The sequence below is a fragment of the Phascolarctos cinereus genome, unplaced genomic scaffold (genome assembly GCF_003287225.1).
Source record: "Phascolarctos cinereus isolate Bilbo 61053 unplaced genomic scaffold, phaCin_HiC Scaffold_9;HRSCAF=440, whole genome shotgun sequence".
Classification (NCBI taxonomy): domain Eukaryota; kingdom Metazoa; phylum Chordata; class Mammalia; order Diprotodontia; family Phascolarctidae; genus Phascolarctos; species Phascolarctos cinereus.
Window position 1 is genome coordinate 100,184,501 of NW_027556402.1, and position 27,102 is coordinate 100,211,602.

Sequence of the window (27,102 nt, forward strand, 5' to 3'; positions counted from 1 at the left end):
CTATTCTCAGCTATATGCCCCTTGCCAGCAGGAAGCAGTTTCAAAGACAATCCCAAAGGACTATTGATAAAGCATACTATCCACCTCCAGAGAAAGAACTGATACTGTTTGAATACAGATTGAAGCATTCTGTTTTTCACTTTCAGTTTTTCCTTTGAGTCTTCTTGTACAAAATGGCTAATATGAAAATGTTTTACCTGATTGCACATGTATAACATATATGATTACTTATCTCAGGGAGGGGGAAGGGAATAGAATTTGGAACTCAAAACTTTAAAAAAATTGTTTTAACATGTAATTGAGGGGAAATAAAATATATGAGAGAGAGAGAGAAATGTAGGTTACACAGAAACATTCTGTTTGGCCCATGAAAATTCAAATAAATGTGGTTCTATAAATTTGCTGCCACAAAACTTGAGAGAATTAAATAATGGGTGAAAAGGTTATTTTGGAGAAAGTTTTCAAAAAATATTTAGCCATTGGAAAGTACAGTTGTTGCCTCAATTTGTACAATACTAAACACAAAATTCAGTCTCAGAAGTAAAGTGTGCATTTTACCATTGTGAGATCAAAATTAACATTTTGGTTGGGGGGCAGGGAAGGGCTTATTAGGCATCTTCACATATTTGAAGGGCTGTTACTTTGAAGAAGGATTAGATTATTCTACCTGAGCCTAGGATACAAAACTAAGAGTACTGGGTAGACATTGGAATTTTAAGTCTTACCAACAAATTGGGCTATCCAAAAGTGGAATTGAAGAGGTCTAGGACTTTTGGGGTGCTGCAAAATCCCCAAGATCGTGGTACCGGGCCCTGCTGAATGAATTCAACTCAAATCTTCAGCCAGAGGAAAGGTTTATTAGCGATAAATCACAGAGGCCAGGTGACGCCCATAAGGACGGGCGGGCATGAGAGGTTCTCAGCCTTTTGAGCATGAGATTCTCAGCATCTGAATGAGGGCCAAGGTGGATCTTAAATATTAAAGCAACTTTGGGTGGCCAGAGAAGGGGGTTGGGAAAAGGGTCTAGGTAAGAATTCTAATTGGGGAGGTCAGAGAGATTGAATAGACAATGGGAATAGATAATGGAGGGAACAGGAAGGCAGAAGTTTGAAAGGCATCTGCACAAAATCAAGGTGGGGCTAGGACTTTCAAAAGGAGATAAAGGAAGGCCTTTCTGGGGCCTATAGACAAGAGGGAGCCTAAGGCTTTCAAAGGGAGATGAGGGGAGTTGATTAGGAAATTTGAAAGTTTAAGGGTTTTCTGGGTCCTGTAGACAAACAGGAGCCGGATTCTATGCAGGGCAAGGGTTGAAGGTGCATCTGAATAAGATCTAAAGGTAAGCTAGGGCTTTCAAGGGAGATGAGGGTCTGGGGCCTGTGAGTCAGATTCCCTTTGGGGCAAAGGGCTAAGATCTTGGCTTGGGCCCTTCTCCCATCAAATTCACTTGCAAATCATGACATCATCTTGGGTCCTCTTGGAGAACAAAGGACAAAAAAAACACCTTCTAAACCTAAAGGTTATCACCAGGTGTCAGAGTAGCTGTCATGGTCCCTGATGATATTACAAAACATTCCTATGGGCTTTTTTACTGATCTAGGCTGATAACTTAGCAGCACTTGAAATAATAAAAAGATTTGTTTCTAGTCCAATACTCATAACTATCACTTTTCATAAGCATTATTCTCCCAAAGAAGGCAGGGGAAAGGGTGAGAGTTTGTTTTTTTTTTTAATACTTTTATTATGATCAATTCTGGAACTTTGTATGTAGGCAGAATCAGATGCATTACACAGATCCAAAAATGATTTGAAATAGCACATGAAGTTTTCAAATCTACAAAAAGATTTATGTAATGATAAAATGTAATAAGCATTGTATACCATTTGATTTTTTTTAACATTAAAAAATCCCTGTGTAGATATTTATGAAGTCATAGACTGGTTGTAGTCTGTATTGATAGAGGGAGTTTTCATACCATCAGTGCCTTATGCTTATGAAATCGCAGATATTTCATGCATTTGCTTGTATGTAATGCTATATTTTAGCTGACTTTGCTGTGATCTCATAGTACAGTGGAAATCGTGCTGGCTTTGTAGCCTGCATCCAAATCTTGCCTCTACCACTTAGTCGTGTGAACCCCAAGCAAATCAAGACCTCAGTTTCCTAATGTTCAAGATGAGGATGATGGCCTGGCTATTTTCTGAGGTCTGGTAGCTCTAAATCAGTAGTCATCTTCATTAAATCATCAGAAAACCAAAGTTAACTTAAATATTTCCCCAGTGTATTCACTTTGGTTTAGAGCTGGAAAGGACCTTAGAGATAAATCATGTAGTCCGATGCCTTCATTTTACAGAGGAAGAAACTAATCACAAGGCTTTGAATATACATCGAAGTGCTTAAATACTTAGACAAATGTACATTAGAACTGTTTCCACATTCCTGAGTATTCACACAATGTGGCATGACTACCGCCTCAAAGTCGGCCTTAATCCTCTGAATCGTCACTGCTGAAGTAAGAGCTGTCGCAGTATTCAGCCATGTAAAGGAATTTGTGAATGATTGGGTTCATCTTGGGTATCCAGTGTCTTGGTACCAGGTATGTTGAGAGGTTGAACAGATCTACAAATACTTTGTACCTGTCACTGAAAGCACATATACAGAGATTTTTGGTATCAGTATTGGAGTGTGTTACACCTCAAAACCTCTACGCCCATATTGAAGACCAATCAGTAAAGGAATCAGATTCTCCACTCAGGATGCCCAGTTCTAACCCACGTCTCTCCAGTCTATGGCCATAACATCCTGCAATTGTCCAGATGCCTTCGGTTTACAGGCCTGCTCGAATGCTTGATTGATCCTTTCCTGTTCTTTCTTAGTTCAGTGGTTCATATAATGAGATAGTATGTTCTATTCAGAATATAAGGCTTCTCCAGGTCCCTTCCTCTAAGAGGTGATGTAACAATTGATGAAATGATCCTTGAACAACATTGGTTAGAAATAAGGACTGGACCTATGATCTCATTGGTGTGGGGCAGGTTTCAAACTTATGGGTGCAAGCAGCCCAAAAAAGAAGAACCAGATTAAAACATAATTGGAAAATGTTTAACAAAATAAATAAAAATGCAATAAAGTATAGCTATATTAATTTGTAGTTTTCTAAATCAATATGCAGCTTGCAGGGCAGAGTTTAACACCACTGGTATAGGGAATTTCCTTTACCAAAACAGATCCATACCTTATTTGTGTTGGAGAATTGCCTAGGGCATTGTGAGGGTAAGTGACTTGCCCAGGGTCACTTAGCCAGCATCTCTCAAAGGCCAAAGTCAAACCGTGGTCCTTGTGCCTCTTAGACAAGTTCTCTATCTACACCCCACAATGTCGCTTACTTGTTCCCTGGAAAATATTTCATAAAGCAGGCCTGCACAACATACGACCCAAAGGATTTCAGGCGGCCTTGAAAAATAAAGGGTTGCCATCGCACCTTTATCCTGTTTGTCACGTGATCCATGGCTACCAACCATCATCAGTCTCTCTCTAGTCTAATCTATCTGTGGCCCAAAGAAGTTTACAAATTGTGCAGGTCTATCATAAAGTATTATAATTTTCATGGTAGAGGTCAAATGCTACAAATACTGAAAAACAGCATGACTTCAATAGCACCTGGTATTTGAATAACAATTTCAACTTTGCAAAGAGTCTACTCCGCCCCACCCCAACTTACCTGAGAACAGATATTTTTATAGGAGATGGCTTAAGTTCTACTCTGATTTATCCAGTCCACCCTTGAGGGGCCAGTTAGGTGGTCAAGCAGATAGAGTGCTGAACTAAGTCAGGAAGACTAGTGTTTGAATGCCACCCTCATGCTTAACTAGCTGCCAGTCACTTACCCTGCCTTAGACTTTGTTTTCTCATCTATAAAATGGAAATAATAGTACTCATAACCTTTAAATCATGGGACTCTGAGGATCAAATCAAAAATGTTTGCAAGGTCCTTTGCTAATTTTGAAGTGTTACTTAAATGTCAACTCATGATTACTGCATGTTTTGATTATCTAGTTCCCTTCCTCTTTGCAGTCTTTTAGAAATTTTACCACTTTTTTTTCCCTTTTGGTCTATTTCTTCTCTCACAACATGACTAATATGAAAATATCAGATTGTTTGCTGTTTTGGGGGGAGAGGAGTAAGGGATGGAGAAAATTTGGAATTCAATTTTTTTTTAATGTATGTTTAAAATTGTCTTTACATGTAATTGGAAAAAACAAAATATTATAAAAAGAAACTTTACCACTTGCATCAGGGGCAAGAAAAACACATGAATCTTGATACAGTCCATTTAAGTACTTACTAGGAACTTTGATGAAAAGCTGAGAAGGGATGTTTCAAAATGGCTAAGATGTCTTTGGGGGATTTTGTTTACTGTTCCATCGTAAAGTATTTATTAATCACCTCCCATGTGCCAGGTACTGTGATGAGGGTTGGGGATACAAGGAAAGGCAAAAAACAAGAGTTCTAATAGGAGAAACATCATGCAAACAACTACATACAAACATACAGACGGGATAAATTGGAGATAATCAAAAGAGGGAAGGCATTAAGATTAAGGAGGATTGGGAAAGGCTTCTTGCCAAAGAAGGTAAGATTTTAGGTGAGACTTGAAGTAAGGTCAGGAAGCTAGGAGATGGAGGTGAAGAATCATTCTAGTATACTAGTCATGCAAGATGGCTAGTGAAAATGGCTGGAATCAGAAGATGGATTGTCATGTGTCAGGAATAGCAAGGAGGCCAGTGTCACTGAATCACAGAGTTTGCTGGGAGTGGGGAATCAGGTAAGGTGTAAGAAGCCTAAAAAGGTAGAAAGGTGACAGGTTATGAAGGGCTTTCAAAGCCAGAGAGAGGAATTTGTTTCTATTTTATCCATGAAGCAATAGGGAACCATTACAGTTGACTGAATGGGCTTGGGGGAGAGTGACATGGTAAAACACGTTTTAGGAAAATGAATTTGACTCTGAATCTCCATTGAACAGAATAACTAACATTTATGTTGCTCTTTAAGGTTTAAGGAAGTACTTTCCTTACATTCAACCTGTGAGACAGGGAGTACAAGTATCAGCATCTCCGTTTTACATGAAACAGGATTTAAACCTGGGTCTTCTGACTCCAATTTCAACACTCTTTTCGCTACCACACATCACCTCTCAATGCCAGCCTGTTCTCTAGTACTTTGGAACAACCGAGAGGTGATTAACGTGCCTTACGTAGTCTGGCATAGTAAATAGAGTGCTGACCTCAACCTAGAAGACTTTGGTCTGAATTTTTATTCTGATGAGTAATAGCTGCATTAATCCTGAGCAAGTCATTTCATTTTGGGTGCCAAGCAACCTTATAAAAACGTAAATTACAGTGCTCGTGCCCATCTGCAGTGGTAAAGGCATCTCCCTATAATATCAAGATCCCAGGTCTAACCTAAAAAGATGAATTTCTCCTTAAGACAATACTTTCCTTTGTATAACTTTTCAGGCTATGTAATATGTATAAAAACAAGACAAAAGTCATTTCATTTTGTTGATTTTTCAGAACAAAAATACTATTTTTCAAAGGCATGAGAAAACATGTACTCTGCTCAGGCTGATGATTTTGGTCATCCCTTTTCAATTACATTAAGGGTCCCAGTGATGGCAGTGTTCAGCCAAGACGAGTAAAATACCTGGGAACAACATATTCCCAGGGATAAAAAAATGCTTTCTCCCTTACTACTTCTTGCCACAATCCAGTTCCTGGCATATCACAAACATTTAATAAATGCTTACCAAATTGAATTTAATTGAATTAAAACCACCTTCACCCTCAGAATATCTAGGGAAAACCATTTATCAATTAGCAATCAATTAGCCAAAAACAAAATTCCAAAACTAGAGAGAAAAAGCATTTTATTTTCTTCCTAAATTTCTCCCTTTTTACTTCCAACTCAGTAAGAGCCACACAAGCTTTCTATTTTCTTCTTTCTACCAATTTACCTCATCCTAGGCCCCAAATCATAAATATCCATTGCCTGGTTTTCTTGTCATTATTTTGTTTTGTTTTATTTCTGACAAAAGTCTCTCTAGCAGCATGTAATGCTGTGTTAACCACGGGCCTGCATATAAAAGATATTATAACCCATTTGCCCATTGTAATTCCCTTGCCAGTGGAGAAGAACCTGGCTTAAGTGCACTAGCATGAATCAATACTCAACAGGAAGGGACTTTTCTCAGAAACTTACCTCACTGTTGAGCGCAAATAGTGGTAACCTGAGGAACCACCGGTACCAGCCTTACTTCCAAGCATTCTGTGCACCATACACACGTGGTTATCTAGACAAACACACAATCTGAGGTCGGGAAAGAGTTCCTCTACCGATGGCGGCAGTAATTTGGCACATGTTCAATTGCTAGTCTACCCAACTCCAAAAGAGCCATGATAAAAAATACTATCCACCTCCAGAGAGAGAGTTGATGAACTTGGAGTAAAAATTGAAGTATAGTTTTCTCACTTTCTTTACTTTTCTCGCTTTTTTGTGACATAGCTAATATGGAAATATGTCTTGCATGATTTTACGTGGATAATTGACATAACATTGCTTGCTCTCTCAGTGGGTGGAGGAAGGGCTGTGGAAGCAGGGAGAGAATTTGAAATTCAATTTTTTTTAATGTTTAAAATGAATAAATAAACATTTTTGATTTTTTAAAAAATTGCCAGCCTAGCAAAGGGTAACAAGTCATCACACAGCCTCATGTTTGTTAGGTGTCTGTTTTAGGATAACCTGAGTGGACATCTTCCATTACACACACTTGCAAACCCACAGCTCCCTTGTTTTATTTTTGGTTTTGTTTTTTTGGCAATTGGGGATAAGTGACTTGCCCAGAGTCACACAGTTAGTGTCAAGTGCTTGGTCTGAGGCTGGATTTGAACTCAGGTCCTCCTGATGTCAGGGCCGGTGCTCCATCCACTGCGCCACCTAGCTGCCCCAGCTCCCTTGTTTTGGCAAAATGTTTTTTTCTCCCTCAGACATCAGGTGAGGTGTGAGTCAGCATGCCAATGCAACCAATAGGAGCAGAGTATTGTAAGATCCTGGAAGAAATGGCAATACAGCTACTTTAAGAAAAAAATTAACTTACATCTCCATTTGGTCATGAGGCTATCAATATCCATAAGAGAGGTTAACAGTTGAAAGGGAACCTGGAATCTGGGCTCTTCCCTGGAGAAGAAGACAAGAAAAGATACACCATGCTCAGAACTGAAGTGGACTCTATTTTCAAAGGATCTTAGAGTCTGCTATAATGAATAGAGAGCTGACCTCAGATAGTAAGCCCTGACTGACAAGTCACACCATTGACAAGTATATAGGCTATATGACCATGAGCAAGACACTTAAACTCTGTGTTCAAGGCAGCTCTTCAAAATTTCAGAGAAGGTGCTGATCTGTATTGCTAGAGGGAGTTCCCTTCAGTAAAATCACTGGTCAGTCTCTTAACAGACATTACTCTATTATCGTAGCCTAAACCTGGCTAGAAAAAAAAAATTCCAAAACTAGAAGGAAAAGATATTTGATTTTCTTCTACATTTTTCCCTTCTCACTCCCAGCTCAATTCTACTTTTGCCCTATAATAACTTGTCTCGTACTGCTCTGATTCTAACTTAGGCAGTTGCAGGGGAGTGACAATTTCTAACATTTGGTGCCTTCTCTGGGAACAGAATTGAGAGAATTAGACTATTAATAATTGTAACAATTCATATTTATGTGGTGCTTTGTAGTCTATATTGCATTTCCCACACAACAGGCCTGTGAAGTAAATAAGTATTATCTCCAAGTAATAAGAGCAAAGAATTGCCTTTGTCCATAAGGCAGTTAGCTGGCGCAGTGGATAGAGCACCTAGCCTAGAGTCAGGAGTTCATATCTGGTCTCAGACTCTGGGTAAGTCACTTAACCTCAGTTTCCTCATCTGCAAAATGGGGATAATAATAACACCTACTTCCCAGGTTTGTTGTGGGAATCAAATGACAGAATAATTGTAGAGTGCTTTGCAGTGTCTGACGCATAGTAGGTGTGATACAAATGTTAGTTGCTATTATTAATGAAGCTGTCTAGCACAGCTTTGGTGCTTCTAATGCAGAGACAGAGGAATGAGTTTTTACTGAGGATTCCTCATTACATACGTGGAAGCATGTTAAAAACTTCATTTAATTGAATGAAAACTTTGTTCAACTGAAAATATTATGAAAAGATATTTATTCCAGCCCTTTACATACTTTTCCCCTCAAGGTAGATAGAATGAATATTAAGGCCTTTCTTAGGGAAATGGATTAAAGCTGATAATCAAATTAAGTCTTTACTAGATAAAAATCATTGTCTCTCCACCCCCCTGAAGTGATTAGAACCAGAATCCACCAGGGGCATTGTCTCCTTTTATGAAAGAAAGAAAGAAAGAAAGAAAGAAAGAAAGAAAGAAAGAAAGAGAAATTTGATTTACTAGTGCTTTTTACTCTCTCAGTTATGAAGTGTATCTTTTAATATGTGAGAGAACAAATACTAATAAAGCCTAGCTGGAAGTTACTCAGTTTGTTAAACATTATTTAATAACAGTAAGCAAGCAATTTATAATTGATACTAGGCTTACCAACTACCTGCATTTTTTCAACTTTAGCATCATGATCTAAGCTTTTTCCTGTTCTAAAGTCATCTTACCTGTAAAAATATATCATCAATGCTCCCTGTAGAGCTTTGTATGACAGCCGTCTTTCACCTGCAAAATACATAAAAAGGTTTATATTGATGGCCTACTTTCCAAGATACTTATGTCAACCTTATGGCTGACTGTCCATCTTGTGCCTGTATTTAGCCTTAAATGGAGTTTATCACTATTCTCCAGCAACATCCCCCATCCTCCCAAAAAAGACCAAAGTGACTAGCACAAGTCAGAGATACAACTTGAACCCACATCTATCTGAGTTTAAGCTTGCAGTTTACTCAACTTTTACTTGATGTCTCCCATAAATAAAAATAGTTGACATTCATAAAGTGCTTTACAAACAGCACTGCTATGCCATTTTACAAAGGAGGATACTGAGCCTCGGAAGGCTAACTAACTTCTCTATGGTCTTAGTATATGTTAGATTCAAACTCTAATCTTTTACTCTTAGTATTATACGTTGCTGCCTTCTGTAAGTAGTTAACCCTTGTCTGTAGGGACTTGATTTGTTCAGAGAGTTGAACCATCATTACTATGTTTCATAAGAGGACTGATCTCAGTAGTGTCTAGAAATGTTTACACTTTGACAAGTGTATATAATACAGATTCATTTTGGACTATCTACACCTGTGATTTCCTTGGTTCAAAGAATTCCCTCTACCAATGCTAATCATACACAACTCTTCTGTAATTTGTGGTCTTATAGAATTGTCTGGGGCACTGAGAGGTTAAGTGACACAGAATCACAGAATTTGTCCAAGGTAGGGCTCAGACTCAGCTGTCCACCCACTAAACCACAATGCTTCTCTGGGTTCTTTCTTATAATCCATATGTTTGACATATCCTTGGAATCCCAAATTCAGGATCATCAGAGATTCCCTTTGTTTTATCTACTTGTTCACTTAAAGCACATCGCTAATGGGTGTAGGAGGCTCACCTTTACTGAGAAGATGTTCATGCCGTTTCTCATCAAATAATGACATCAGCACCTCTTTCTGTTTTTGGAATTCAGCCAGCTGTTCATCTTTTTCCTCTGATTCTTCTTTAGCCTTAGAAGAAAAGAAAAAGTAGATGGTATAAACAAGCAATCCAAAATGATTCTGGCTTGCCCAGCATCCCTTTTTTTGTTAATCTGCTTTGTAAAATGGACCCTGTCCTCCCTCTCTCTCTCTCCTTCTGCCAGAAAAGGATTGGTGTTTTGGTTGTTGACTTTTTGCTTTCTTTTTGGGAGTTCACCTAGTTGTTCCTTCTTTCTTCTATTTCATCTCCTGCATTCCATATACTAAGTGGCATATAGGAAAGTTACTGTTTATGAGAAGGGACCTATCATTGACATATTGATAATGTCAGTGATTTAAGTTTGATAACACATAAAAGTGATTTTTTTTAATATGAGCAGATAGTACATTATTGATAGGGATTCTTTGCTTTTTGTTTTGGGGGGGGTTTCCTGCTTTTTAGGCAATTGGGGTTAAGTGACTTGCCCAGGGTCACACAGCTAGTAAGTGTCAAGTGTTTGGTCTGAGGCCAGATTTGAAATCAGGTACTCCTGACTTCAGGGCCTGTGCTCTATCCACTGTGCCACCTAGCTGCCCCTCCGATGAGGATTCTTTGCTAAACATACCTACATAGTCCAGTGTAATGATATTTTTAGTTCTCAATGTTTATTCGCCCTGGCAAAGTGAAAAGAACACTGCCTATATAGAATTAGAATGTTTCAGTTTTATTTTCAATTCTTCCACACACTTGATTTGTGACTGTAAGCAAGATATTTCAGCTTTCTGGTTTTCTCAGTTTTTTACATCTATAAAAAGAAGGGGCTGGTATAATAATAACTTCTAAGGTCCCTTCCAACTCTAAAATGCTGTGACCTTCAAATGAATAAATGAAGGAAAGATGACAAAGGAATTTTAAGATAACTACCAAGATCAACAGTGATCAAATTTATATTAATGAGTAGCTGGCAAAGAAAGTTCACTAATTGTACTTTGTAAAAACAAACTTTACGATGATGCCTCACTGTACAGGATAAAGAAAAAGGTTTCATTCTAATTAACTGACTCCTCAATGGGACTACATTGAGTGGTAGGAACCTGCATACATGTATTGGTGTTAGATGGCTGGCAAAATTTTATAGTCCTACATCTAACTGTTCTGTGCACTTTCTACTTGCATATAATCAAATTTGTAGTTAAATATTAATAATGGGGGCAGCTAGGTGGATAGAATACATATCAGTGTGCTGGATATACAAAGCCAAAAATGAAGTAGTCCCTGCTGTCAAGGCATTTACATGTCGTAGGGATGGGAGATGTGGTAGGGTTGAGCAAATGATATTTTAACTGTTCTTCAGACATCTAATTCTGCTTAAAAGCTTAGATGTATGAAGCACAGTTTATGAGGGTATTAAAATATGCGTATATTTTTAATTGAATAGTTACTGAATATTTAATCATAATGGGACATTATTTTATTGATTACATTATTTATTTGAAGAAATTAGAACTTAACTTTTTTTTATTATTAACAAGTAAATTTTGTGTGAAAAATATCAATAATCAAAAGGGTAGAACAACCTTTTCAGCCTTATCATCTTTGCTTGGAAAAACAAAAAAAGCATCTTTCCAAATAGATCCTGCTCCCTTGCACTTTTCCATAAAGAAACAGAAGTGGAGTTTAAGGATTGGTGACCAATGGCACGTCCTTTTAAAATTTTGATTTTTTTTAACCCCTCCTTTATCCCTACCAACTGTAGCCACAGGCTGAGCCAAGGAAACAATGGCTGGAGTGGGGCAGTGAGAGGGATGTTTAGCTGATTTTTCCCTGACCTGGACAAAGCCATCAGAGTCTCCTGGGTAGGACAGATGGGGATTTCCAGAGGTTAGGAAGGAGAGTCGGCAGTGAGTCTGACCCCAACAGGAAGCGAAGTCTGACAAACAGAGATACCATCTACGCAGACAAAGCAAGACCACAAAGTCTAGAAGAATGTCCTAGAGGAGCCTCAGGAGTTTGTTTTGATTGGCTGTGCATATTTATTATGAGTGTTATTTTTCTTTTGTTTATTTGTTTGTTCAATGGGGAGGGAGTGCATAGAAAAGAGAGAAAATAAAAGCCTATTCATTGAAAAAAAATTGGAAGTTTGGGAAAGAGAGAGAGACAGAGGAGGAAGAGACAGACAGACAGACAGAGACATAGAGAGAGAGAGAGAGAGAGAGACAGAGAGACAGAGAGAGAGAGAGCAGAGAGAGAGAGAGAGAGAGAGAGAGAGAGAGAGAGAGAGAGAGAGAGAGAGAGGGAGAGCTGTGAAGTTGCCAAGTCGTGGAAGCAGAGGATGAAGTAAACATAGCTACAGAAGTGCTGGTTGCAGCTTTGGGGTTCCTCAAAAACTGGGAAGGCTATCCCCACCCCTGATGGGATCTAAATCCTGGGGAACTCCACCTTGGAGTGTGTGCTATTGACACATAAGGATGGGCCCAGCACACTCCCTATTAAATACAGATGCCTAAAAGAGATTCTTTACATGGGTTCAACTCCAAATGGAGAGAGATCAAATTAAGCTAGGGATTATTAACCTGGTATTTGTGAACACTCTCTCTCTCTCTCTCTCTCCCTCTCTCTCTCTCCATACACACACACACACACACACACACACACACATTCACATCAGTAAAATTGGTTTCTTTTGTAATCTTGTATATTTTATTTTATTTATTTAAAATTATTCTGAAAGGCATACATTGACTTTACTAGACTGCCAAAAGGGTCCATGACATAAAAATAGTTAAGAACTCCTGAATTAAAGGGCCTGTGTGAAGAACTAAAGTTTGAGGTCTTTGAGGAATGAGAGAATATAAAGGGAAAAAAAAACTATGAAAGACTCAAATGGAATGACCAGTTTTTCTTCTTATTCATGTCTTTTGCTTCAAAAAAAACACAATACCTGAATCATCATGAATTCCTCTTCCAGACCTTTTATGATATTCTTTTCCAATTTTCCCCAAAAATTAAATCCATCGGTTTCTAATCCTGGTGTTCTTTCTAGCCATGCCTTAAATGAAAGCAAATATCTTTGTAAATGCACAATAAAGATTATAAGTAACAACAGTTTATTCCCTGCAGTTGGATTTTTTTTAATCTCTTTCATCTGACATACCTTGTCTCCACTGAACCAGCCCTCATAACAAAGAATAACAACAGTAAAACCAGGTGAGACTGTAAATTTGTATGATAGTATATGTAATATTCTACATACATTACAGAGACCTGGAAAGTGTTTCATACTTCCTTATTCTCCTGAATCAAAAAGATTCTTTTCACTACAATTCATCAGAATGTAGCCACCCGCATTCCCGTTACTAACTTCAAGTATTCTGCATTCCAGAAAAAAAAAAAAGACAACAAGCTATCCTGACTAATCCATATACTGTCTCTCACCACTTTGCATTTGTTCCCCTGACTGGAATAAATGTCTGCCCCATCTCTATTTTTATAATCTTTTTCTTGCTTTCAAGTTCAGCTCACGCACACCATGAAATGTTTCCTTATTTCCCTCTGCTGAAACTGTGCGCTCTCTCTTCCTATTTTCCTAAAACAGATTTCTCCTTTGTGACCTCTTTATAATATCCTCCACTGCATTATTCTGTACTTGTTTGTGTTGAGGCAATAAATTCTGACCCTCCCTCAGTTTGTAGAAATTCATTAAGTGTATGCACTTAATCCTTTTAAAAATTTGCATCCCTAGAATTTAACCTAGCACCTGGCCTTGAGGAGGTGACTAATAATTACTTTTAATTAAACTCAATTTAAATAAATTTAATTACAGAAAGAATATTACTTCATAATCCAGAATAAAAAACTCTGTTTTGTACCTTTATGAAATGGGCTGTCCTGAATAAATTAATATGTGACCATTTACACATATTTAGTATGGTGTCCATCTTTGCTATTTTTTCTAGTCATAATAATTAGTTTTTCACCTGGCACTGTTGTGAGTCTAGACACACATCTGTGAGATGCTTGTCTGGGCTTAAATCTGCACTTACAATTGTGGGACATTTTCTCTGTGCAGAACCAGAAGAATCGTTCTGACATGGGTAAGACCATCTAGATCAGTGCCATTTTCCTCAAGCTCTGACAACTTGGCCAACCCACCAAAGCCATGCTTTTTCTTTTCTTTCTTTTGTGTGTGTGTGTGTGTGTGTGTTTTTCTAGGTAATGGGGTTAAGTGACTTGCCCAGGGTCACACAGCTAGTAAGCGTCAAGTGTCTGAGGCTGGATTTGAACTCAGGTCCTCCTGACTCCAGGGCCAGTGCTTTATCCACTGAAGGACCTAGCTGCCCCAGCTATGGCTTTTCTTATAGAAAAATTATGGCTCGGACCTCAGTTTCCTCAGAAGTTTTTAAAATTCCATGATTCCAATTTTGAGTAAGAGGAGACTGTTCTATATGACCACTTCATTAATTATTACTTATAAGCTTTACTAATTGCACCTTAAAGAAGACATCCTAAGGCAGCTAGATAGCATAGTGGAGAAAGCACCAGCCCTGGAGTCAGGAGGACCTGAGTTTAAATCTGGCCTCAGACACATAACACTAGCTGTGTGACTCTGGACAAGTCACTTAACCCCAATTGCCTCGCAAAAAAAAAAAAGACATCATTATGTAGTCTTTCTTTTGAAGCTAAGAAAGCTGGTGATGGAGCTCTCAGTCTCCCTAATAATTTTGTGTCTTAACCAAGCTTATTTGTGGTGGTCTATATTTCTCATAACAAAATCTATAATACTTTAATAATTAAACAACTAAAAGCTAGGAGGGTTTGTTGATCATCATCAACTATTCTATTATCCAATGGAATTTTTATAGTTTTCACAGCAGTTGAAGTTCATCAGTTGGCATAGGCCAGGTGGGCACATAGTTTCTGGCAATCTGTTGTCTCCTATGCTGTTACTGCTCTGAGGCCTCCCCTTGCATTCTATGCTCTATAGCTCTCTAACCCCCAATCTGCCAAATGGGTTGATAGTGCTGGTTTTCTTCTCTTGGAACACTGCTCTTGGATTCTCTTTTCTCCACTATGCGTCAAATCACAGCAAAGGAAGATGAATTGGATTTTAAAATGACCCATCTTGCTTCCCCCCTTGGTATCTCTATACCTGTTATTTCTCTTCAATTATTCTTATGGCCAACAATTTCTTGGCTTGCCTTGGGACTTTGGCTTAAATGACTCTACCCATCTCTCCAGACAAAGCATAGGTTCTCAAAGGGGGTGATACTGCCCTGTAGGAGGTGCTGGATCAATTGGGGGGTGGGGGGTGGTAGCCTTGGGTACAATTGAGGGTCATTGAATAAAAATAAGGAGGCTGTGGAAGCATAAGGAAAAAAAAGAAAATTTTGAAAAACTGCTCATACATGTTTTATTTGTTGTGTAAGAGAGTTAAAGTTATAGTGATTACATTATTTTCCAAATAAACACACAAAATACAAGTTAAAACCGATCAATGGTGAAGTCCACCGACAGGTCTTAACAAGCAAGTGGTGACAGGCTAGCATGTAGCACATTGTTGGAAAGTCCAGCATGTATCAGCAGGAATATGTGCACGTAATGACTTGTTTACAATATGATACTATATGGTTACATGATGCAATGTTGCATCATCATAATTTCAATGTAGGAAAAAAACCACAAATTACAATGAAATATTAAATTTAAATTTAAAAATATTTTATATTTTTTGAAATGATGCAAATTTTTAAAATTGTGTATTAAAGGATTAAAGAAAAGAGATTTCTGAGGGAGGAGGGGCACTGAATAATTTTTTTGAAAAAGGAAGGTAGAACAAATAAGTTTGGGAACCTCTGATCCAAAGTATTATCCAGGCTTGGGACTGACTGTTGCCTAGTACTTGTAACACTATGAATTTCTGCTTGTCCTCATTTTAGCTTAGACCAGAGGTTCTTAATTTGGGGTCTCTGGACTTGGGGTGACTGCATATACGTGTGTGTGTGTGTGTGTGTGTGTCCAAATCCAGCAACTGTGTGTCTATGTTTATATAAACACATGCATACATAAATGTGTATATTTGCATACATACCTATATTGTGTGTATAAGTATAAATATTGCATGTGTATGTGTATATATGTATGTGTGTATATGCATGTGTATATTTGTATACACATACATAAATATGTACATATAAAACTGTATTTTAATATAATTGGTTTCTTTGATAATACTATTGTTTTATTTTATGCATTTAAAAACATTTAGAGAAGGGATTCATAAGCTTCACCAGACTACCAAAAGGGTTCATGACCCAAAAAGGCTTCTTCACCAATTCAAAGCTATGACCCAAGAGTCTTGGTAAAGGTATTTAATACCAAAATGCCTGTGAGTAAAGGAGTGAATTCTTTTCAATGGAAACATGAATCCATACAGACTGAATCCTCAAAAATGAGGCAGATCCTGACCAGGATTTCAATAATTTTTTATAAAGTCTTTCCTCCCAAATTTATACTAAGAACAAGGAATCCTGGGAAAAGAGATAAAATTCCCAAGTAGCAAAATCTTACTAATTCAGATTAGTGCGGAGGAGTATTCAATTTAGTGAAAAGCTGAACTGAGGACTTACTAAAGAAATGTACTTTTGCTTATTTCTAAAACATGTTTAGTGGCAACAAAGTGCTGCTCCACCGGGCTCCTTGAGGTCTTACTTCACCAAATACATAGGAACAATTTACAAAAGATCAACCAATTCCGTCCACACAAACGGACACTTCTGAAATTATTAGAAAGTCTGTTCTCTTCGATATTTGTTTTAAATTCTCTTCTAATTCTATTTTCTATTCATTTGGATTATGGAGAAGGGTTACAAAGAAAAGCATTACCAGTTGACCTCCTGTTTGAATTTCACAAGTAATGATTTTTCTAATGGCTCTCAATTAATGACCCTAAACTGTTGGTTTCTGAATTCCAAAGGAAAATAAGTTTGAATATGTACCTCTACCAGTTGTAGGAGCGTTTTCTCGTGTTCAGACTTCAGCAGCAATTCATTGTCCTCTCCCTTGAAGTTATCCCGATAGTGTCTCCTGTTATAAGGAACTCTCAAACTCTGGAGAACACCAAACTTGTTTTCTAATAGGCGAAACTGTAAGCTCTGGAAACCTGATGCTGGAGATAAGTATTCTCTTTGAGAACAAATTGGAAGGGATAAAAAAAAAGAGAGAAATAAATAAACTGATAGACTGACATTACAAATCATTGAAATAGTTTCTCATGAGCTGCTATCAGATTTCCTCTCATAAGGAATGTCCATCAGTGGCTCAACAAGTTGTGCTATATGATTGTAATGGAATACTATTGTGCTATAAGATATGATGAGCAGGATGATCTCAGAAAAACCTGAAAAGACTTACACAAACTGATACAAAGTGAAGTGAACAGAACAGGAGAACATGGTGCACAGTAACAGTGAAATTATACAATGATCAGCTGTGCATGACTTAGCTATTCTCAGCAATACAATGATCCAGAGAATTCCAAAGGACTCATGATGAAAAATGCTTTCTGCCTCTAGAGAAAGAACTGATGGGGTCTGAATGCAAATCAAAGCATACTATTTTTCACTTTATTTTTTGTGTCTTTTTTTCTTTTTTGGCAGCGGTCTGTGTCTTCTTTTACAAACATGACTAATATGGAAGTACGTTTTGCATGATTGTACATGTATAACCTATATCAAATTACTTGTCATATTAGGGAGCTGGGAGGAAAAAATGGAGGTAAAGAATTTGGATTCCAAAATTTTTAAAAATGAATGTTAAAAATTGTTTTTACCTGTAATTGGGGAAAAAAAATAAAGCATTATTCAAAAAAAAAAGAATTTCCTCTCATAGAGATTTTTAAGCATTGGAGTCATTATCTATCTGGGGCACTGTAGGCCTTTACTAGAAATAGGGAAATAAAATAGACCATATGGCAAAGGGGACTAGGTGCAGAACACGGCTTTGCTACTTATCACTTTGTAGGTCCTCTCTCCCTCCCAACTCCAAACTGAAAGGAAAATAAATAAGGTTTGAGAAAATCTAATGGGGCTTAAGGTCCTAAACAGTCATAGGACTAGATCCTAAAAACCCAGAAAATACCTTGTTACTCCAAAAGGAGTATTTATTCTGATTTTAAGCAATTATCTGGCCCTTGGTTTCCTTTTGTATAAAATCAAGATTGTAACATTACACTAGTTTCTTTATAGGATGGTTTAGGAGACTCAGGAAGATGATACAAGTAAAACACTTTGGAAACCATGAAACACATAAAAATCCTGCTATTAGCACTCCTTTCACTTACACACACACACACATAATATGTACGTGTAATATATATATAAATATATATATAATGTGTGTGTATGAAAAGAAGGCAATAGGACCCTGATTGTGTTTTTTATTGATTTTCAATGAAAGTAGAAGGAGAAAAAGTAGATTATTGTTTATTGAAATACATGTATATGCACATATATGTGTATATACACACATGTACATACATACATACATACACACATACACACACACTTGTATGAATGTTTTTGAAAGAATATCATCCTCCTAGAACAGAGGTTTGGAATTCTGGGTCTATGATCAAAGTTCCCTTGGCTTACATAGCCAAAATAAAAAAGCTGAACAGTTATTCATTATTTTATATTTATACAAATAATATTATGTGGTATTACCAAATAACAAATTAGTGGCATGTATGGCTTGCTGTACACCTTAAGCAGATGACCATTATCAATTAGGAAATGCTTGATAAATGAATGAATGAATCCAAATTGACTTAGACGTTGTCTAAAATTCCCCACAAATTAAGTAACCATCAGTTTGATTTCGAGCATGTTGAACCACAGTATCCAGTCTTACACTAAACATGATGTCTGTGCATTTTACCCTTTGCCCTTATAAAATGTACTAAAACTTTATTTTGGGGAGGAGGGGGGAGAATTGTTACACAATTTGATCTCCTCCCATCACCACTACCTCCAGGCTTGGCAGCTAGATTAAACTGTGGATATAGCTCTGGGCTGGAAGTCAGGAAGAGCTTAGTTCATATTTGGCCTATGACAGTAGTTATGTAACACTGGACGACCCATTTAACCTCTGTCTGCCTCAGTTTCCTTATCTGCAAAATGGGGATAATAACCTACCAGGGTTGTGGTGAGGATCAAACGAGATAAGATTTATAAAAATGCTTACCCCATGCCTAGCACATAGTAGATACTTAATAAATGCTTGTTTCTCTCCTTTTCTTCCTTCTGAATAACTTGTTTATAAACATCATTATAGTTATAGATTTCAGAGAATAAAATGTGTAGAATTTTTCTACTAATTTTTAAGTACTTTAAAATATTCTCAAATTGCTTAGTAACAAAACATTCATTGGTATCACAGGAGTATTTGTTCGTATTCATTTATAATATACACTTCATTAGTTGTTTCCCCAGGAAAAAAAATAATACTTTAAATTAAGATATGAGATAAATGTAAACTTATTTTGAGGTCTAAAATATCAACTTCATAGGTACAAGATGGGAGAGTTAATTTAGTTTGCCTAAAAATATCTAAGGGTTTTAGTATACTAAAGCTTTAGACAAGACAACAAGTGATGTAGTCGAAAATATTATTATCTTAGATAACATTTAAAGAGGATAGCACCCTGAATAAGGGAATTACTAGTGCTCTGCCCTGGTCAGACTCTGAAGTGTTGCATTCTTTTCTTGGTACTTTACTTTGAAAAGGAAATTGGAAAGCTAGAAAAAAACTGGAGGAGAAAACACAGGATGTTTAATGGTCATGAGTTCATACCAAATAGGAAATTATTGAAGGAAATGGAAATGCTTAACCTGGAAAAGCAATGAATTAGGGGGGATGTGATAGCTATGTTCCCAAATTTGAAGGAAAGGCTGTTATGTGGAATTAGATGTTGCTCCTTCATGCCTGAAGGCAACAATGAGTGGATGTTGTGGAAACACACACCTAGGCTTAAAGTAAGAAGAATCTTCATAATAATTAGAGCTATTCAAAAGTGGTATGGGTTGTTTTGAGAAATGATGAGTTGTTCCTCACAAGAGGCCTTCAAGGAAAGGCTGGACCCTTGTCAGATATGTTGTTAGGTGATTTTTATTCAGCTGTAGCTTAAACTAGATGAAAACTGCATTCCCTTTGAACTCTGAGGTGCCATGATATATTCAGCTTATAGAGTACTTCCTTTATGACCCTGTGAGGCCATAGTTCTTTGCTTATTTGATTGTTAATGGGTAAGGAGGGAAGGATCTGAACCTATGATATCGCTGGTACAGAGAACCCTCAGTAAAGACACATTCACAGCCACTATACAACTTTCCTCTGCAATTAAAAAATTGCTTATGACCTTGAGAAGTTAAGTGACCTGTCCCGTGACAGGGGTAAAATTTGAATCTAAGTTTTCCTGACCTGAAGGCAGTCTCCCTATTCACTATGCCAAGATGACTATCAATGAAGCCAGTAATGTTTCCATTTCACAAATGAGAATATTGAGTATTGAAGAGATTTTATAGACACAGATGGTAAATACCACAGAAAATAGTGATAGAACTGGGCCTCAAAAATCAGATCTTTTCACTCTAAATCCAGTGCTCTCCAAAATACAACTATGCCACCTTCACACAAATGCTGTCTTCTTGAAGATTGGATTAGAAGGCAAATACCCAGAAAGTTTAAAAAAAAATTAAGAAACACATACCTGAAGTCATTGAAGTCCAATGCTGTCATAGTTTCCAAAATTGAAAATTGTTGTACAAGTAGTTTTAATATCACTGAAATTCGATGCATTCTTGTAACAACCTTAAGCATATTCCTTTCATCTCTTACCTGATAGTTAAAGAATAAAATCAGGATTAAACAAATGCAATTTCTAGAAAATAAATACTTCATAAAAATTAGCACATTTGTCATGAACTTACTGTCCATTCATAAGAAGGCTACTAGAATTTTGGAGTTTTAAGATACAATCAAAAGTTCTTGTGCATGTATGTAGGGAATGTGTATGAATGACAGACACAATATTAAGTTGTTAAAATAGAAGTACTCATTATGAGTTTAAAATTTTAAATATCAGAAAATTATATTGAGGCAAGTAACCTCTAAAGTAAATCTTAACATTGTGCCCCACCCAACTGAACAAAAAACCCACTCATCTATTACTGACAACACATCCTACAGTGAATATCAATGAGCAGCCTCCCAAGACAGAGAGCCTTACACTTACATTGTATTTTAAGTTTATGCTCATTCTTACCCATCCTCACCCTGGGATATATCTGTGAGAGAGAGAGTGACCATGGTGTTGAAGATGCTTTGTAACTACTTTTCTTTGCTGTGTGACCTTGGGCAAGCTCACTAAGTTTCTTCAACTATAAAATGGGGGTAATAATACCACCTACTTCTCAGAGTCGTTGTGAGGATTAAATGAGATAGTATTTGTTAAAGTGTTTAGAGCCTGGCACATAGTAGTAATTATATAAAAATTAACTATTATTAATAATATATTACTATGGCATTTTAGTTAATGCCAGGAAAGAAAGAAGGCTAGGAGGATGGAAGGAAGGAAGGAAGGAAGGAAGGAAGGAAGGAAGGAAGGAAGGAAGGAAGGAAGGAAGGAAGAGAAGAGAGAGAGAGAGAGAGAGAGAGAGAGAGAGAGAGAGAGAGAAAGAAAGAAAGAAAGAAAGAAAGAAAGAAAGAAAGAAAGAAAGAAAGAAAGAGAGAAAGAAAGAGAGAAAGAGAGGAAGGAAGAGAGAAAGAGAGGAAGGAAGAAAGGAAGGAAGAAAACCTCCTCCATAAAAAGTAAGCTCACTGATAGCAGGATCTGTTTCCTTTCTGTCTTTGATTCTTCTCCCCTTAATTCAATGACCTGTGTTGCTTAATAAATGGTTGGTGAATGAGTAGGAAAGCTGAACTTCCACTAACTTCAAAGAGTATTTCCCTTGGAGCTTAACCTCAAAGAGTAGGGAGGAAAGTAAGATAATAAATGGTAACATTAATGCTGATGGTGATAATGATAAGTGGTTGCATGTTGTTGTTTACAGGACTTGGAATCCAGTGATTTGCATTTGAAGCCTGGTTTAGATGCTTAGCTAGGTGATCATGATACCCCTCACAGGCTCACCATCATCATCCAAAAAGTGGAAAGCATAATGCTAGCCCTGCCCTCTGCAGGATTAATATTATAAAGAAAAACCTCTACAAACCTTAATGTGATATAAACAGGTAAGGGACTATAATCATTTTAGCTTAGGAAAATGTAAAATGTGGTTCCTGGGTAAGGAATAAAGAATAACTCGATTTTTTTAAATCATTTAAATATCTGTTAGAGCCATTATTAATGAAATAAGGATTCCGTCATCATTTTAATCATCCCAGTAGAAAGTTTTGGAATGGGTTCCCTGGCCTATTTCACTTTTCCTTTTTCACATTTATTTATAGCTCAAAAGAGACTCAGATTCAATTTATACCATGTGGATAAACTTCCATTGACTCACAATAACTATGCGACTCTTGACAAGTCACCTCATTTTCAGCATCCCCAGGCTCTCTAGCCTGTCCCTTAAGATAATAAATTAGACAGGCTATGGTTCTGCATTAGTGGAAGGAATTTCCATATGAGAATTTTCTTCCACCAATGACAGGTTAAGACGCCTCTGACCTTCCTCAGATAAGTCAGAATTTCAGGTATCTGGGTGACCTTGATGTAAGAAAAATAGGCATGGTAAATCTCTGGATGATAAAATAACAAAGACAACCTAGTATAATAATAAAGACCAACAGTAGCTGCGGGGGTTTTTTTGGGGGGGAAGTGGTGTTTAAAATTGAACCTGCTACACTCAGCTTTCTGTGCTTTAAAATGAAATATGCTTTTTGAGACCAATAAACTCAAATGTCACATTTCATTGAAATCAAGAAAAATAACCATAAAAACAACAATAACAAAAATATGTTTAAAAGTCAAACAGACCTGTGTTTGACTTAGCTAAATCAAGCGGGGTCAAGTTCATTTATATAACCCCCACATTTCAAAGTGCACAGACAGCCATCACGCATGTTCTTGTTGGAGGGGATCCAAGCCTAAGCAAATTCCCAGGAGTAAAGCAATCATGCATATGCTATCTCTGGAAGCTGTCCTTCATTCTGGAATTTCTACTTTCAAGGCAATTTGTCGCTAAAGTTTGTGCGTCCAGATAATTACCTAATGAATGAATATTTGACAGTGTCCAAGAATGCAAAGAACTCTGTCACTGGTAGCTTGTATAGGAATACCACTCACCTCGCCTGGCTCCCTCCATTCTCACTGGGGCAGGTCTGCACTTCACTGACAACTTCCTTTTCCTTTTTTTGAAATGACATGTTTGGGTCCACTACCATTGGAGTCCAGTTCTTCAGTTATCACATAAACTCCATTTTGAATATGTCTTTACATTTTTATGCCAAATACAAGTTTTTCAAAGAATTTCAGAGCTATAAGGGGTCTTGGAGGCTATCTAACCTAACTTATAACTGAGCCAGCATCTCCTTTGCTGTATTCCCAGAAAGTGGTCATTCAGGCTCTACTCAAAGACCCTTAGTGATGGGGGTCCCCACACCCTCCCAAAGCAGCCATTTCCACCTTGGAATAGAGTGATAGACCTAAGTATTAGAAAAATGTTTCCTTAAATGGAAATGCATAAGGAGACCCTTGGTGGATATCACAGTGGTTACAAAGCAAGCTGGCCTGGAGTCAGGAAGACGCAGGTTCAAATTCCAACTCTGACATATGCTGATGATGTAATGCAGCTCTCTAAAACTGCAAATCATAGGACATTGGCCAGTCGCCACTGATAAATCATCATGAAGTATTCCCTACACCAGGGGTGGGGAACCTGTGGCCTCGAGGCTACATGTGGCCCTCTAGGTCCTCAAGTGCAGCCATTTGACTGAATCCAGACTTCAGAGAACAAAGGGTCACATTTGAGGATCTAGAGAACCACATGTAGCCTCGAGGCCACAGGTTCCCCACCCCTGCCCTACACCAAAGAAATTACAAGCCTAGCCTCACACCCCCAAAAAAATGAAAGAAAAAAGAAAAAAATCTTTAGTAAAGATAAATTGCACTGAAGGAATATGAGTTTTGTTTGAGAGAAGCAGGAAGATCTAGGAAAGGGGATATGAAAAGTTAAGTCATTTTAGAGCAGAGAGAAAAATTTAGGGATGTGACTGGTAGATAGATGCTGTCATAGTTTCAAAGGGGAAGAGAGAAGGGTGCAAGGAGAATAGGGGAGCACCAAAGGCAAACCTACTATTTAAGAATCTAGCCTAGAGCCATTTCTTAGATAGGGGTTCATTTCATCCCCTTCCTTTCCCTTTCTCAACTTTCTCCTTCTCTAAGCCCTGTATTATTCCTTTTTGCTTTTCTTCTTTCTCCTTCTTCAGTTCTACATGATTCCCTGTTCCTAGGACCTAAGCCCCAGGATTAATCCTGTTTGTACTAGTTCAACCTATTAGTACCTAGCTCAAGCATTTGATTCGATGAATGTTTATTCAGCACTTATTATTCACAGGTTATTGAGCTTTTATGGGTCAACCTGGAAGCTTAAAAACCATTTCTGGCATTGTTCTATAGGAAAATGTATTCCAAATAAGTCACAAGCCAAGGACAAAGTTCTAACTGGTTTAGGAGTTGATCCACAGTGCTCCCCTTCAGGCCACTGAGGCATTTATTTCACTGAAGTTCCAATATGCCCAAGCAAAGCTATTAGGGTCCTTCGAAGGAAACTGAAGCAACTTCTAGGACCAGATAGTAGAATGGTCACTAGCAAAGCCTAATGCAATAATCAAGCTTGTTTATTTGTTAAGGATTGATGATCCTTTTAGCTAATCCCAAAGAGTTTCATGTTAAGTAGTAGGATATAAGCTCCTTGAAGTCAGTCACAGTTTTGTCTTTGGCTTTTGAATTGCCCTAGTTTCTCTTGCCAGTGCTGTACATATAGTAAGTGCTTAATAAATATTTGTTGGATTAGATTGGTTAAATTTTGCATCCTACTAAATATTTCATAGCCATTCCAAACAAAACAAAATAAAGCACTATACTGAAGCAGTAGCATAACATCAATTGTACTTACATGGCCATGTTGAAAAATCTCCCGGACAGAATCTAATTCCCACAGGATTTGCTTAAACCACAGTTCATATGCTGTAATAAGAAAATCGTGGTTACTGCCAAGTTATTTGTTGTCTTCTTTGACTACATATGTACATATGAGAGAGAGAGAGAGAGAGAGAGAGGGAAATAGTATCATTCTATGGCTTTTACATATGCATGGGGTGGGTTTGGGTATAGGGGGGTGCAAAGAAAAAAAATATCTTACTTATTTCTAATTTAGTGTCCTTATGGGGAAGATGGGAAGAAATTTGCCTTAATGTGGAGTTATCTACCTAACAGATATATATGGATCAGTGGAGGGCTTTGGAATGTTTAAATGCAAATTATTTAAAAGATATTGTTGGTATTGGAAACAATGCCTCAAAAATCATCAAATCGTGCATATCCTTTGACCCACTGATACCACTACTAGCCTATATCCCAAAGACATAAGAAAAAGAGGAAGGGTTCTATATGTTTAAAAAAACAACAGCCAAAACCTCTATCAGCTTGTTTCATAGGTCAAAGAACTGGAAACCATCAATTGAGCACATCAACTATATGAATATAATTGCATACTAGTAAGCCATAAGAAAGGATGAAAAGGATGGTTTCAAAAAGCCTGGGAAGACATATGAATTGATAGGCATAAGTGGGCAGAACCAGGAGAACAATTTACATAATAGCAACATTTAAGGCAAGCAATTTTCTAAGTCTTTAGAACTCTGATCAATGTATAAGCAACAGCTAATTACGATTCCAAAAGACAAATGAAGAAGCATGCTACCATCTTCCTGTCAGACAGACTCAAGAAGCAGAATGAGATATACGTTTTTGGATATGGCCAATATGAGAATATATCTTGCTTGACTGTACATATTTATTACAAGGGTTTTGTTTCTTTTTATTTCCAGTGGGGGAGGGGTGGGGGAGAGAGAGAAAAAAATGCTTGTCAATTTAAATATAAAGTAAAAGTTGCAAAAAGGTATTAATGGTTAGTTCTCATCTAGAATTCTGTGGGCAGCAGGCAAAAGGAACATAACTCTAGATATTTCCCTAGAAGCAAAGTCTTATTAGTTCTCTCTTTGTCTCTGACAACTTTATTCATACTGATCCAATATGAGATCTATCTTCTTATGGGAAGTATGTTTAATTTTAAAGTTGTCATCTTAACTCTGATTCTTGCCAAAGCAATACTAATTAAGAAGGAAAACAATAACAACTAAAAAAGTCAAACAGCTAAAAATAGTTTGTACCGGATTCATAATTCTACGAGTCAAGAATTTATTAGAAGAATCTAGTTATAATTTTCATTGCAAAATTATAAGGAATTATTTCTTTGAAATGAGGAAAGATTTGAATGTAAATGGATAAGTAAATACTTGTAGCCTTTGTATTCAAATATTAACTTTGTATAGAAGCTGGATATTTGGGGGCAGCTAGGTGGTGCAGTAGATAGAGCACCGGTCCTGGAGTCAGGAGGACCTGAGTTCAAATCTGACCTCAGACACTTACTAGCTGTGCCACCTTGGACAAGTAACTTAATCCTCATGCCTTCTTAAAAAAAGAAGAAGCTATGTATTTGTTGTTGTTAGCTGAGCAAGCTTCTGTGGTGCTAATCAAGAAAGGTTTCCAGCCCCAGCCATCAATATTTCTCCTATTAGCTCTAAAATAGTGAAAGTCTTGTTATTTAGACAAGGATGGCATATTAATCATTAATATACAATATATTAATCATTAACATATTAGTAAACTTTGGTCTGGTAGATTTTAAACAGCTAGTCATCTAACATGACCCTTGAGGGAATGAGACAAGGGACTGGTAGATTTCTATGGAGGGAAAATACATAAATAAATCTGAAGTGAAAGTGAAGTGTCATAGGGGATAGAGAGCTATCTTTCGAGTCAGGAAGACCTGTATTGAAGTGCCACTTCTCTTACATACTGAGTAAACCTGGACAAATGATGTTGTCCCTCAGTATCTCAAGCAATTCCCTAAAATTATAACTTTCAAAGAAGGTGTCAATCTCTATCTGTAGAGGGAAATTCCTATATGGATGAAATAATAAATGAGGTCTGAAATCTGTAATGTGGACTCCATGTGGAACATCTCAGCACAATCTCTGGAGCTGGGGGTAGGGGATGAGAGTGGGGAGATGGAAGTGGATTGAATGAGGGCACAGAGG

At 37.3% G+C, this 27,102-nt stretch overlaps 1 protein-coding gene across 3 annotated transcripts in view; it reads right to left on the reverse strand.

Annotated features, from left to right (window-relative positions):
- Positions 1 to 1,707: 1,707 nt before the first annotated feature.
- Positions 1,708 to 27,102, reverse strand: part of TDO2 (tryptophan 2,3-dioxygenase) — a 28,656-nt gene continuing 3,261 nt past the window's right edge. For 2 of the 3 annotated variants that reach the window (XM_078148268.1, XM_020994113.2), the window contains exons 4-12: positions 24,897 to 24,967; positions 20,489 to 20,616; positions 16,719 to 16,905; positions 12,665 to 12,772; positions 9,662 to 9,773; positions 8,721 to 8,778; positions 7,152 to 7,231; positions 6,257 to 6,347; positions 1,708 to 2,640 (exon numbers count right to left, since the gene is read on the reverse strand). In XM_078148268.1, the coding sequence (XP_078004394.1) occupies positions 2,484 to 2,640; positions 6,257 to 6,347; positions 7,152 to 7,231; positions 8,721 to 8,778; positions 9,662 to 9,773; positions 12,665 to 12,772; positions 16,719 to 16,905; positions 20,489 to 20,616; positions 24,897 to 24,967 (992 nt within the window). In that variant the 3' untranslated portion in view covers positions 1,708 to 2,483. The remainder of the gene's footprint in view (positions 2,641 to 6,256; positions 6,348 to 7,151; positions 7,232 to 8,720; positions 8,779 to 9,661; positions 9,774 to 12,664; positions 12,773 to 16,718; positions 16,906 to 20,488; positions 20,617 to 24,896; positions 24,968 to 27,102) is intronic. The other variant, XM_020994114.2, reaches the window with a different exon arrangement.